The sequence below is a fragment of the Musa acuminata genome, chromosome BXJ2-2, assembly GCF_036884655.1.
Source record: "Musa acuminata AAA Group cultivar baxijiao chromosome BXJ2-2, Cavendish_Baxijiao_AAA, whole genome shotgun sequence".
Taxonomy (NCBI): domain Eukaryota; kingdom Viridiplantae; phylum Streptophyta; class Magnoliopsida; order Zingiberales; family Musaceae; genus Musa; species Musa acuminata.
This window is the reverse complement of record NC_088339.1, coordinates 30,433,212-30,448,198: the sequence shown is the minus strand read 5'-3', so window position 1 is coordinate 30,448,198 and position 14,987 is coordinate 30,433,212. Positions and strand designations below refer to the sequence as shown.

Here is a 14,987-nt window from a genome sequence, read left to right as displayed (position 1 = left end):
CTCTTTTTTTGGTATATTTTGTGCTGATGATATTGATGTACTGTATGCACAAGAAGAAACTGATGCATTACAGGTTCTCTGTTTAAATAGTTTAGATTCTGGTGCTTGATGCAATGACTTGTTATGGAGGTTGAGGAGCATTATATTTCACATGTTTCATTTTCCCCATATTTCAATTTCCAGACTCTAAGATTATATTTCACCTTATACAAAAGATTAGTTGTAAAATATGATCTGTGTCTATGCCTAGTAGTTAGCATCCTTCTTCATTTCAGAAAGAGATTCTGGATTTAAATCCTTGTGTAAGTTGTAGCCAGATATTTGACCTAAGTAATTCTCTTAAGCAAGGAATCAACCCTATTATTTCAATTTCCAAAAGCACTTTAGTTACCAGGAACAGTGACAAGATTTGGAGTTATGTAAAGTTGAAGCAGAATGACTATTTATTCACTATTATATCACAATCATAAGGAAAAACTGTGTAGCAATTGTATCCCTCAATGAGAGATCAGTGGTTGTGCATGATACTATGACAGCACAAGTTGGAGAAGCACAAGATATGGAATAAGGAATAGAGAGAGAGAGAGAGAGAGAGAGAGAGAGAGAGAGAGACTTGGCATAAACTATACAAGGCTTACTCATATGACCAAAAGGCCTACCTCTATTTCCACCCTCATTCTGACTTTTAGCTACAAGAACAGATTCCCTCATCTAGTGAGTAATGATAGATTTATGAAAATAGCATCAACTACAGATTATGAGTTTAGAAGTTTAGAGTCAGTATATTATAATTTATACTACACCCGGGATATGTTTAAAGATATAATAGAATCAGAAATGAGCATAAATGGGACAAATTGATATCTTAAAATGAGACAATTAGCAGAATGTTCAGATCATCTCTTCTAAAGATTTTCTGATTATTATCATAGAATTCACTTTTTCGTTTTTCTAATCTTTGTTTCAGAAAAGAATAAATAAAAGTACCAAAGTTCTGAATTTATGATGACATATGATTAATGCTTCTTTGTGGTTGACAAATCCTTGTCAGCAATGCTTGATTGCTTGTCATTTTCAAATTTTTTCTGCAAAAAAATAGAGATTCTCCAAGCAGCTAAAATAAGGGCTTTTAAATCTTTATACATCAGCTTCACCTCCACATTGCAAAAGAAAACATGCAAAAGAATTTTTATTGGTGAAAACCTTCTTCTTGCCTGCCTCCCAGGATGACAGTAGATAGATAAATGACTTGGAGACCAGCTGGTCAGCCACTACCAGAATTTCTGAGCCACAACAAGGACATCAATTAACATCTTCTTGGAGGGACATAGAAAAGAAACCAAGTCGCATGGATTCCTTGAAAGCTACTGAGCATCCAATGCATCCATCCCACTCCAACAAATTATGTTGCCTCAAGAAAATTTTCATTTTTCAAGGAGTAGAAAAGAGCCATGGGGCCCTTCTGTTCTTTGTCTATCATCATTGAACTGCCTGCTGATCTCTGAACTACTCAACCACCAAAAGAGAACCACTGTTTGGTTTGGTGTATCAGAGCATAGTTAATATTTCATTTAATTAGTCCTTAAGAGGATAGTTAGGCTACTGACCAACCACCCCACCAAAACCATGTGGTGTTCAAGTCTCATAGTTCTTTGAAGGCTACTGTATGATGCATATAGGACTGCTACACAACAAAATAATTTTCAAACAGGTCAATTCTATATCTTGATATATCAACTTTGTAAATGCCATCAGAATTGTCTCTTCAAAGGATTAATATTCTTACAAGCTTTCCTGTATATCAAACAGGCAGCACATCTCAAGCAATATCTTCATAGTTTATGGTTTTGAAGCACAAGCATGTAGGAAACATCCATCGGGCATCAGTATTCATTGCACATTGAAAGATAAAGGTAGTATATCATGAATCATAGTCCTTACAAGCTTAAGTAGTATAAAAGCAATGCTTGGTTATTGCAATAACAAGACCAACCATTCAACTCTGTAGACATTTAAATCTGACCCCTTCAGAATATAAACCGACAGTTTGCTACCACCAATTCTTATATGTCCACACATGGACTCAAACATTATATTCAGAGTCTCATGTGCAGTATAATGCTAAATGTTACCGATATTACTATTGACAAGCCATGTTGAACATGCTAATATAGGTACACTTGTTGAAACTTAACCAGGCAATACCTTCTTTGTCAGTGGCTGCAGTTCCTGCATCTCCACTAATCACAATAACTCATGAAACTTTGTTTTATGGATGACATAGAAGAATACTATCTTATCTTATTTATTTTAACTTAATCACCCCTCTGCAGCTATTATCTGCAGATAGCTTCAGCAACAAGCCTGTTCATATGGCTGTTCTTTTTACCACGTTGATGCCTGTTGGATTACCACCCCACTCTTCAAACACAACCAAAAGGTTTCCAGTTGGTTTTAGCCAGGAGCGAGGAACATGATACCTGAGATTGAAATCACTATTCAGTCATTTACTTGATTTTGCATAATTTTAGATGTTCATAAACCGGATACTTGATCAGGTAGAGAAGAGTGCCGATCTCTTACCATTTTTGTGTAGACTCTCCACATTTAGTTTGGCATTTCTTCTCACTGTATGTGCCATGGTAATCACAACCACCACAAGAACCATATGCTTTGTAGGCAGGCCAGTAGCGACCAATGCTCTGTCCATTGATCCACGCTTCACCTTTACCCATGCTACTCATATCTAATGCCAATGGCTCATTCCCAGCTGGAGCATTGAAGAAAGCCTGGAAGATGACAAAGATTAACACAATGTTAATCATGAAGAAGCTGATGACAGGAAAATGCACTTTAGGAGATTATCTTTCCGCATTGCAAGTTCGTCTGCGGTCTGCGGTACACTAACCTTGTACCAAGTCAAGGGCTGATTTATAGATGCACCTCCCCACTCAACTGAAGAACTGCCACTAATTGTGTGAAGATTCAAAGATTCACCTCTCAGACCAATCTGCAAACACACACACACATGAAACTTGCTAACTTGCAAGTCCTAGGAAGAAACTAAGTTGTGCACATTTGAAAAACCTGGTAAGTCCATTTCTGAGATGTAAGATCTATCCTTCCTTCATTAAGACCTTCCAGTGTCACTGGACCAAGAATACCAACATTCCATGTCTCAAAATGATTACCAACATTCTGAAACAAATCAGAAAGAGACAAAATAAGATCACCAGATTTTCTGCAATGAGATTTGCTATAGACAAGATGAAAAGGTTTCATTCATGTCCCCACAAAATATCATGTATATTGCTATAGAACTTGAGAAATGGTTAGTTATCATATTCTTTTTATGTTATATGTTTGAAAATTAAACTTTGTGGAAAATCTGAAATTCTGGTACTCCATGAAAATTTTCCAAACAAATGTACTCACAGGTAGACCAACAGCTACACTTAAAATTGAGATTTTGTTGCTTCCTGCCCATAATTTCACATTTCCTGTATAAGTCAGTTTCGGGCTGTCTAAACCACCATAGACAGTTCCTGCCAAACATGGAATTTAAGTGAATTATTGGAGCCACGTCGAATATTAGGCATATTTTCAAATATAATTATCCATAAGCCAAAGCTACTAACCAGCCTTCTGTCCATTGATGAAAACATGCATAGCATGACCTGCAGACATCACAGTAAGAACAGGGTTCTGGCCATTCTTCAAAAAATTCTCATTTCGGCCAATGTCAATGCTGCAAACAGAAAAAAGTGAGGTATTAACTTCTGGAGGTTAGTGATTTTAATATAACTAACAGCGAGTGAAAGTCACAAATGTAATGAGTTAGCTACTCACGATGTAGTGTACCACAGGTAGTCTGTCCGGTCCCATGTCATGCTTATCTGTTCCACTAACCCATTTTTCGTGAATGAGTTATCATCTAATGAATTGGTCTCTTCACTGAAGGACATCCAAGAAAACTTGCCAACCGGTGACATTTTCACCTGTGATGTCTGAGCTCCTACCTGTATCATAATTTGTATACTGGTGTTAAGAATTCTTGAGATTGCAACCATGGGAGTATTCTTTTTAATTCTAATATTAAAATAGAAACCAAGGACTCTTACAACCAAAACTTAAAACTAATAGAATAAACTTTCGGATGCCTTGAAAGAATTAGCGAGTATAAAATTCTTTCAAACCAAGAAATAAATAACTCAGAATAGAGAGGTGAGTTGGTGGTGCAAAAACAAGAATAGAATGTGAAGGCAACCATGAACAACAATAAATATCAGAAATTTCTCACCCTTGCAGTGTTGAATACTGCAGTTTTGCAGTCAGGAAGGATACTGATGGACCAAGGTGGAATATCATATTTCTTTCCATTGTAAGTAACTATTGCAGATGATTTTGGGTTGTAGTTAGAGAGGAATGCAGCACAAGCACCGGACTTTAATCTGAAGACATGTGCCTGGAAGTAATTGAATATAGAATTAGTTCCAATGTCCAAAAATTGGAAATACTTCTGCTAGTTGTACAGCAACACATAAGAGATGAACCTGCTCATAATTTCCAAGTTTTGTCACAGTGGCATCTGCTGATACAAGAGCTGGTTCACACATCTTGATAGCTTTATGCATGTCCCTCAGATGACCCCATTTTGGTTGCCTTAGGAGACCTGGTAAAGAGTACAAAAATTGGTAAACATTAGCCAAAGGAAATTAAAATTGGGCATCGAACTGAGCTCTATTGCATATATTCGGTCGCATGATCAGATCCGAAAGAAGATATTTTTGTGATACAATTGCACGGTCATAACGTTATAAGTGTTTGACCAATAAGTGAAGTATACAATACAATAGCATCCTTTGGTAAGAGTTTTTTGCATTGAATCACAAGCATGTTAAGCTCTAACAATGTACACCAAATGGTTGGTAGATGATTCAGTCAACTACAAATTTTTTTCCACATCAAATGCAAGAGCTCATATACAGGCATATTTGTCATAAGACAACTATATTGTAAAAATATCACTACCAGGAGTGAAGCTACATACCATATTCATCAATTGGGGCATCATAGTCATAGCTTGTTGAAATAAATGGACCACCAGCAGTCCTACCAAAGTTTGTTCCTCCATGGTACTGGAGTTAACAGAAACATGAAAATGCTAATATTCAGAGACTATGTAGAAATTTAATTACTGAGAGAAATGTGGATTAAAATATTCAACTTCTCACCATATAGTAGTTAACGAAGGATCCACCTTTCTGTATAAACCTTGCAACTGCAAAAGCTAAGTCCTCAACAGGCCTTTCAGGAACTGGCCCTCCGAAAGCAGTGTACCTGTTTTCACAATTAGATCGAATAAATACACTAAGCTGTAGATTGACTGACTTCTTGCAAAATACATATGTGTTCAAATATAACAAAGAGTCGAGCTGAACTAATTGTCCAAGGGAAAAGTTACCAGGCAGTCCAAGCTTCTGTCCACAAAGTCGGCTTATATGGCTTGTTTGGTGAGAAATTATCACAGTAGAAACCATTACAGGTATTGATCTGTAAATTTAAAATCCAAGAATAAGATTACAGGAAGAGATATACATATACATATAAATATATATATGTTATATGTTAAATTAGTTTCATTGCATCACAAATTATTCCCTAACACATAAGCTTGGACCTCAACAAGAACATAGGAAAACTGTTGGTGTAACAAAGTGATTTAGTTGGTGTAATCAGGTATTACATATGCTTAAGCAATTTCAGTTGGTATATAAAATCAAAGAAAGTAATGTTGAATGTGACAGGGTAACAAGGAATATGAATCTAGTTTTCTCCTCGATGTGACAAATCATGAGAATCGAAAGCTCAAGGCATGTGCATTGGGGCCTCACTGCTTGCAACCTATTCGAGTTGATAAACAGTGCACCAAACATGAAAATTCAATGAATGAACAACGTCTCCTTTAGAACTTACAACTGGATCAGGAGCATCATCTTGTTTGCACATGACCCAGGGCACGCCGGTATTGAGGCCAACTGCCATGTGAGCAGCCCAGCTTGCGTAATTCTTTGCTACACCACCACCGTAATAATCCTCAAGTGGACCATATTCATTTTCGATCTGCTCAAATCAGGCACAAAACATGGAAGAACAGGAAAATGCATTAGAAGAGAAGTACAATACTTTATGTCGATTTCTCCTGTTTGTCTGGTTACATTGGCTAACAAACCAATGCAACAAAATCGAAAATGGTTCAATGCTACCTGAGAGAGGATTATGGGGCCACCCTGTGATTCGAATAATCCTTCAGACTTCATCACGGAGACAATCTTTTCTGTGAATTTTGCCATTGCCGCCTTGTAGATGAACAAAGCACTGACTCAGTTCTTTGAGATCAAGCAAAGGTGGAAAGAATACATCTTTAGAACTATATGAAAAAGAAAGAATTTTTAATTTTTGAAAATTTTACCTTGAAAGGTTCATTGTCAGTCCGGAAGCTGATACCAGGAACATATTTTAGCCAGACAGGAAATCCCCTGTTTCCCCAAAGAGAAGATAAACAACAAAACCGTCAGATCGGAAGTGAAGGCATTTGATTCCGCATCTTCTTTCACGGCCGTGGATAAGAAGCTTACCCAAAATTCCATTCGGCACAAACGTATGGACCAATTCGGAGATGAACGTAGAGTCCGGCCTGCTTCACCAGCTTGACGAAGCGAACTAAGTCGTAGTTCCCTCCAAAATAGTACTGTCACCAATCAAGGAAATATCATACAAATCTAAGGTAAATTTACCGGAAACAATTAAGGCTGTTCCATTTATACTGCGAAAAAAGCAGCAGACACTGAGAAGAGAGAGATGGGGAAGGTTCAATAAGCTGCAAACCTGGCCAGGGGAGGGTTCGTGCCCATTCCAGAACACATAGGTCTGGATTACGTCCAAGCCGCCATCTTTGGCCTTCTGGATAAGATCTGGCCACATCTGGAGGCGATCCGGGGGATAAAAATCAGAGCTTTGCGCAATAAAACAGTGAAAGGCCAGCAAATAAAGGAACCAAGGAGCCACATTTCCCACAAGGGGGGAATCCGTACCTCCGGAGTGCTCCTGGGGTAGTGAATGGAACCGGAGATGAGGATTCTGCGCCTTCCGTTGATTATGAGGGCCTTGCGGTCGTAGGAAACTGAGGCATCGACTGGAGTGACGAGCCACGGCGACGACAACATTGCCGCTGCCGCCACCGCCAGTAGCAGCAGCAGCGCCGACCGTCCTTGGCCGCGTCCCACCGGTATAGGCTCGATGCCCATGATGGCCGATGAGTATTCTTGGCTTCCAAAGACTCTCCTTTTATATAGAAAGAGACAATGAGTGGAGAATTCTAGGAAATGATATTTTTGTATCTACAATATTTTGCCGCCTTCTTTTCTTTGCTTTATCTTTTATGCTATTCTTTTCTTCCCTATGCTGCTCTCCATCTTCTTCTTAACTAGAGAAGAGTTGATGAAACTATAGACTAATGGCAGCACAAATACAGAGACAGAAAGAAGGAGAGGGAAAGAAAGACTGGGGAAGCGTGGAGTGTGAGCTGGGGATGCCACTGAGGTTTAATACCGGAGGGGTGAGAGTGAGCTGAGGATTGGCGACAAAAGGTGGGTCCCATAGCCCCACAATGACATGGAGGCTTCATTCCACCACTCATGTTCTTCTCTATGGAGAAGTCCCATGAAGCTCTCTGAACCAGCCAACAGGACACTCATGAGCAGAGAAGCAATAGCTTGTTCTCTTGCTCTGTTTCCTTGTGACTTTTGATTAGCAATGTGCAAGAGATGGCATCAAGATATTGAGAAAGAAGTTGCTATATAATTCTGCTGATCTTGAGACTGTAAGCTGCCAAATCCCATCCAAAAAGGAGGAAGATAACTGCATGTTACTGACTAGTGTACAGATTAAACAGAGACAGTTCAAACACTAGAAAAAACTGCGCACTGAACGAGGAGGCAATGCATGAGTTGTTGAGTAGGAAAATTAACCTTTGTCACTAATCACTGAGATTATATACATAAGAATTGGTGCATAAATGGAGAAACAGGAAGTTTCCATAGTTTTTGTATCTGATTCACTCTTGGATTGAGTGACCAGAGCCTTTTTATGTTGATGCTTTAGAACTCTGGATCAATATTTTCTTTATCAGTATGTTTTATAAGAGCTTCAGCATTAATCTGTTAATTTTTATTTGGGTAACTCAAGTAGCTGTCTTATCCTGTGATTCACACATCTTGGTTTGATGCTCATGCTGCAAGCTTTGGTCATCAGTCACTTCAAAAGGATTACAGCTCGTTTGGCACAACTCTAGCTTTGCCTGTATGTAAAGCAGGCATCAAGTGTCTTGAAGAAGACATTGCACCAACTCAAACAAGAATCAAACTTGCTAGGCTGCAAAATATTGTAGGTCTCCTGTCTGTATGGTATCAGTTTCCTGCTAATATAATCTTGTGTGGTCCATTGTTTCAATGTACATGGCATCGGCATCAGACTTTGGAGTGATTGTCTTATTTTGGTCTTTTTCTATTTATGCATACAAAATGAGGTATTAAACTCATCAGTATACTCATTGTCTTAGACTCCTAAGACACAAAAGGGTACAACAGCTGCTAATCATATCAACAACTTATTAAGACCATCCCCTTGTGATCTTTCATATTAACACCAGCAAAAGCTAGGTGAATTGGTTGTAGTTTAATTCATCAATAAACACTTGGACTATCCATTATGCTAGCTTCTACATCTAATGATGGTGTGAAATCAAGGTAGCTAATTCTGTGAGATATCTACCTACTTGGGTGACCAAACTTGATTTTAATCAGACCTACTTTGTCATGCTGTAAAACTAGATACTAAAATCTAAATAGACTTGCAGAAACACCCAATAATCTTCTCTTTTCTTCTTTCTTGTGGAACCTTTCCTCATGCATTGTACATGCATATTTGTTGCATCTTTATATAGCTCCTAGTCCTTCATATTCCTCAGTTGTTGAGTCCATATTGTTAGGAAGGAGGGTAGCTCAGCATAAATCACAGGTCCCACTGCAGCAACACTTGCAAAAGTGGTGCTCCCTCACCTCCCTCTGTGGGGATACCATAACAACTCAATCAACACATGTGATGCTACAAATCATGCATCTTAATGTGGTCATACTACCTAATTTTCCAAAGATCGAAGACTTATTTATGCCATGATCAACAATAGGAGCTTCCTTGAGACAGCTGCCTCAACTACCATAATATTTAAACCTTTGTTTCTTTTGAGTCCATCAATTGAAGCACTACTAGATTCTTAGTTGTCTTCCTACTGATGCCTTCCAAAAGCCAAGTAATATAAAGTTTTGGCAGTAAGATCAAAACTAGAATGATTAACTATCTTACATTTGCTAACAATTTTCATTGAGATTGGTTTTCTCATTTCAGAAGAGTTAATTTAGTAAACTGAACACTGGGCTGTGGACCATTCAAGGAAAAAGCATTGGTTGATGTGGCCAAGATAATTGGATGCTTAGGCATGCCTGTCAGTGCAAATTGATATACTATAGATACACTGAGATACAAGAGAGAGATTGAGGGAATCCCATTTCAAGGACAAGAGAAGAATAGGGTGAGAAGAAGACTACAAAAAAGTGGTCCATTTTGCTCTTTGTTTTAAGCTAGATGGAAGGCATTGTTGGTGTCACTTTCCTGTTATTGTTGAAGTACTCTGATAGGAGACTTTCCTCCATCCCCATACTCTTTCACTTTTTATATATCCAGTAGGCAGCAAAAAGCACAATGAATTATCTTACTGGAAATTTGATAAAAGGTTTTTTGGGGAGTAATAAAACCCATTAATTTAGGAAGCACTTGATAGAATTTCACATGAACTATAGCAGTGTTCTGTACAGTGAAAACTATTAAGGGTCCATATTAAGATGCAGATGATGCTACCATGCAATTAGTTATGCCACTAAAGCTAACTTTTAGGTTCAGAGGAAGAACTATGGCTAAATGAAGTATAAAATGTTGACAAGATAGTTTAATTTATCTGTTAAGAAAGTGAAAACAAATGAAACATTAGGTTATCTATGAAGATCATTCTACAACAGAAGAAAAGAGAAAGGAACAAAGAGGTCAATAGCAACTCAGCAAAGAGCTATTAATTCCCTTTGCCGACCTCTGTCATCTGGTCCCAATGTTTCTTGTATTGTTCTAAACCTCTCCAAATGCCTGGCACACTATAATTATTCAATGAAAATGTTCTTGTGTCTGTGGAATATCTAATGCATCTGACGTTATTAGGAAGGTTAAATTACCCAGAATTGATTAGTATGGGTAAAAGAAGAAGTGGTAAAGCAAGAGGTGATTCTTATTCTGAACCTGCTGGTTTCCTAGCAGCTTATTGCCTCCATATAAGTTTTGATCACAAAAGCATCATTTACAGTTCATGGGAATGATTCTTCTTCTCTTTGATAAGAAGAAGAAGAAGAAGAAGAAGAAGAAGAAGAAGAAGAAGAAGATATGAAATCTTTTCTTATCAACATAAACAGAATTCAAAAAGTGAGCTTTTTTCTTATCAACATAAACATAATTCAGAAAGTAAGCTTTTCTAAGTTATTTTAGTGAGCTTCTGTGTGCCTATCTAATTTTTCGATAGAGGCAACCATGTGTTGTCAAAAGTGAACCACCAAATGCATCTTGTCATCAATTCCTATCTCATTCGATCAAGTGAAGGTGCAAGTTCGAGCAGCAATAACACAACCTTGTTTGCACCATTACACCTCCACCTTCTCAAGACTAGCACAAAGCTCCTGTGGATATTTCTTGAGCTGTAGACCACTGATCTGTTCAGATCTGAAGACCCTCACAGAGTGCGGCATATTAGCCTCACCACACCTCACAAAGTTCAGGACCTTGACAGATCTTCCCCATCAAGCCATTCTAACCTTCTTTCTCATGAACATACCCCTTCTTGCTATATATCCAAAAAGAAATTGAAAGAAAAGGAGAAGAACCATGAGTGAACACACCATTGCAGTTTGTTGATGCTTGTTTACCATATATTTCAGATGCAATGCAAGCAAATCCATGTACATCTACATATCTTCCAGTCCCAGTCATCACCACACTCATGGTTATCTGTGTCTTTCAAGAACTAACTGTTATTAGTATCTTACCACCTCATTAAATCTCTGAAACTGATTTTGATACTTCCAGTTATATTGTCTTGAAACCGAAAAGATTGACCTGATTGCTTCCATCTATTGATCTCATCTTGAATTGTATGTTACATTAAAAGGAATGATTCTAGCATTCCTTCAGTTCAACATCCAAATAAAGGATAAAAGACATGTAGTTCAGCAAGGAATTGTAGCAATCTTTTGTTCGATATCTATATCTACTCATTAAATGTGAGTCAGCCGTCCATTGGAAGGTTCAACCACCAGACCTTAGACATCATATGCATCCAAGTTTACATGTTTTAGATCTGTGAAAGAAGCCATGACCTTTTCTTACTGAAATAGCTTGACTGCATGCCACAAAGATCATGCACTGAATTAGCGCGCTCGGTTATCAGGAAATCATCAGTTGTGTTCCTGACAACAACAAGGTAACATGGAACATATTAGGATAAGATGAATGGCTTGGCCATGACCATAGATGGCTGAGTGGCCCATGGCTGACCTTGCAGTCGATGAAACAGTATCATGTTCATCAGGATAGACACAGGAAGTCACCACCAAACATGGCTATCAAGAATAACTGATGAAGACACGGATGGCTTCTAATGCAGAGCACTGACGCTGAAAACTTTGGCCTGAATGAGTAGATCCATCCTTTCATATTAGCAGATTGATGAGTGCAAGTGCATCTTTATTCTTATGTATGTAGGGCAATATCAGTTTCCCAATTCACAGTCACAAAGAATGATGTTCTTGTGCATCTTTGATAGCAGACAGCCACCAACTTCACTGCTCTCTCTGTTCTCTCTAATTCTCCATCAGGACACTATTACAAGATAATGTGACTTCAAACTAGTGATAGCTTAGTGTTATGGTCCCAAGCCAGACATGATAGAAGCCTTTCGCTGGCCATTGTGGCATTGAGATAAGGTCTGTATGAAGGGAGAGACTTCCTACTCTTTCTTCAGAGGAAAAAGATAAGATAATGTAAGAGCTCTATCAAGAAGGAGAAGAAGAAGAGGAAATTGAACGCCAAGTGATGCAAGGTGTAGCCACCCTTTTCCTTATCCTTTCATCGTTTGAATTAGCCATACATGCAACCATCTTCTTGAGCCATAACAGCTGTTTCAGAAGTTTCATGGAGGTGTCAGCCTCATCTTGCAAGAGGATCTTTCCCTTGTACGTTGAACTATATATGATTGAGCAACAGCTCAGAGTCTGGTATTGATCACAAAGGAGAATGATTCGGCTCAGTGTAAGGTTTGAAGAGCATTGAACATCTCAAACTCGTGATTGTTGAGAGGTAATAGCAATAATGCATGAATCGATCAATAATAATCTCAAACATAGAGACTGATATGCCAGTAAGCCTCGGCTTAAATAACAGATACTGAAGCTTCAGAGCATTGAGCTCAGTATTCTTCATCAAGGAAATAGAGAACCCATTCCATCAATGAATTTGTTAGATCAAAGCAAGTAGTCAAAGAGCAGGTGATGATATCCTGTCATAACCTTTGGTCCCAACGCTTGCATGAACAAATCAAAGCCCTCTGCTTTCTCATCGAAGACTCGAGCAGCCAAATTCCACAAAGATTTGGTCAGAAACAAATCTACCCAAAATCTGAGGAAATCTAACAAAGATTTTAAGTATTGACTCAGCAATATAATTTAGTCCAGAACACCCCAATTTCAATATGAGCAAGAGAACCATGTGGTGCAGAATCATGATCCATCTAAGATTGTATCAGCTCATCATAAATCTCCTCAAATCCCTGTGGCATTTCATGATCATAAAACAATTGGTTCATCAAAAGATTTGTCCAAGTGCTATACAACTGTTACTAATAAAAGCTTAAGCCAATGGATGAAACATGTGTCTCATGAAAAGGAATAGCAAGTGATGGAGGACATGAGGAATCATATCTTGGGGAGATACCACAGACCCCAAGAGAAATAAAGAAACATGTCATCTGATGGCAGCATTGCAAGTGACCCCATGCATGTTTTGAGCTGAAAACAAGCAACTGGGAAAGTAGAAGCTTTTGCCTTTCCCCAACTGTTGAAAGAGCACAGAAGACTTTTTCCTTGCTCGCCACAAGTGAGATCTCACGTGAACAGGAGAAGCACATCCATGAAAATGAGGCATCAATCTAGGAGAGGCTGCTCAGAGATTGACAGAGTCTCAATCTTTGTCTTCTTAATGATATTATATGTATACACATCCAAATTTTTGCTTTTGAGTGACAAATTTTAGCTTTTGGTGATATTTTCTTTGTATATAATTATATATATTTTCCATATTGGTCCAAACTCTAGTAACTCAAATCATTAGAAAAAGAAGACAAACAAGGATTGTCCTCTTATTGATCAAATTATGAAGAATAAGATTTGTCATCATTACAGTCTATGGTCAAAACTACAAAAACACCAACACAAAATAGTAGGAAGATGTGATGCAATGGGGTTCTAATTTAGCCTCAATCTACAAACAATTAAACACAACTTGCACTGACAAATGCAATGCAACCTAATTTAGGAGTAAAAGGAAGGAAGCAACCAAACATGCTTGATATTATTTTCTAGTACTGATTTAAGATGATTTGCAACTTTAAACCTACCAAATCACAATTGATGTTTAGGGTTGGCTGCTTATTTTACCTCTAACAACATTAAAATACATATAGGTACCATCCTACCCACACAAAAAATAATTATTTTCTATCATCTTATAAAATCCTTATCGACTAAGCCAGCTAATATTGCAATGATCTAACTTTACAACTTGGCATTCTTAAAATTTTCTATGATAATTATCAATAATATAGGATAGATGAGTCAGAGGCATTACCATCAGAATAATATTAGTAATATCAGTATTGTCTTAACTCAATCTAATCTACTCAAATTGAATCAGTGCACTGCTGGTTTGAATTGAAATTGGCATCCCTATTGATAGATTTTAAATCAATAAATGTGAAGCGTGGTATGAGAGAGATGGGGTAGGATAGCTCATAATTGCGTGGGCTCAAGTTCTACAATATAAGATCTCATCTATTTTAGACCCTCGAATCCTGTTATTTTCTCCTTCACGCTTCTCCTTCCACTCTCTAAGTCTTGTTCTATGAAGCCATAATAGGACTATATATATGTATATGTTTCCAATGTATGTTTTCATTTATGTTATGAACTGAAATATGTTCTGATTTGAGCTTCATTATTCAATGTGGCATACAAATATTTCAAATTTTTTGAGTTGTTTTTGGTGTTAAATTTTGTGTTTTTTTTTTCTTTGGATACTCCTACTTGGTTTTACTGGGCCTTTTTTTTATATTTCATAAATGAAAAAGGGTGAGTTCTAAATTTTTTTCAAAAAAATATAATTTCATAGATAACCTTATAAATATTATTTTTTACCTATGCACCCATTACATTCATCAAAAATATAATCTCAATATAATCCATATACATAAAAGTGATTTTTTTTAAAAAATAATTTAGTCAAATTTCATTCATCAAACTGATAATTCAATAAAAAAATAAATTTAAAATAAATATTAATCATTATGACTTCATTAAACTATAAGATATCAATTTAGGGCTCGATTCCAAGTTCTAGAAAGATCCCCACCATATGTCTCCCAACACGAAACCTCGTATATATCGTCCATGAAATCTAGCAGATCATCCGAATGGGACATCGCGATCCTATTCCGAGATTTTGTTGACTCATCATCGAGAAATCCTATCTTCTCGAGTGAGCTAACAGTTGCACTATGCACT

General features: G+C 37.5%; 1 protein-coding gene across 1 annotated transcript; it reads right to left on the bottom strand.

Annotated features, from left to right (window-relative positions):
- Positions 1 to 1,893: 1,893 nt before the first annotated feature.
- LOC103975344 (beta-galactosidase) lies at positions 1,894 to 7,583 on the bottom strand. Its single transcript, XM_009390283.3, has 18 exons — positions 7,095 to 7,583; positions 6,889 to 6,984; positions 6,639 to 6,751; positions 6,473 to 6,539; positions 6,267 to 6,359; positions 5,977 to 6,123; positions 5,465 to 5,553; positions 5,235 to 5,340; positions 5,051 to 5,138; positions 4,554 to 4,672; positions 4,301 to 4,465; positions 3,850 to 4,019; positions 3,639 to 3,748; positions 3,436 to 3,545; positions 3,088 to 3,198; positions 2,909 to 3,010; positions 2,584 to 2,789; positions 1,894 to 2,480 (listed from the first exon to the last, which is right to left on the bottom strand). Exons 1-18 carry the CDS (start codon positions 7,305 to 7,307, stop codon positions 2,369 to 2,371), a joined length of 2,217 nt encoding a protein of 738 aa, XP_009388558.2. The 5' UTR covers positions 7,308 to 7,583; the 3' UTR covers positions 1,894 to 2,368.
- Positions 7,584 to 14,987: the final 7,404 nt, after the last annotated feature.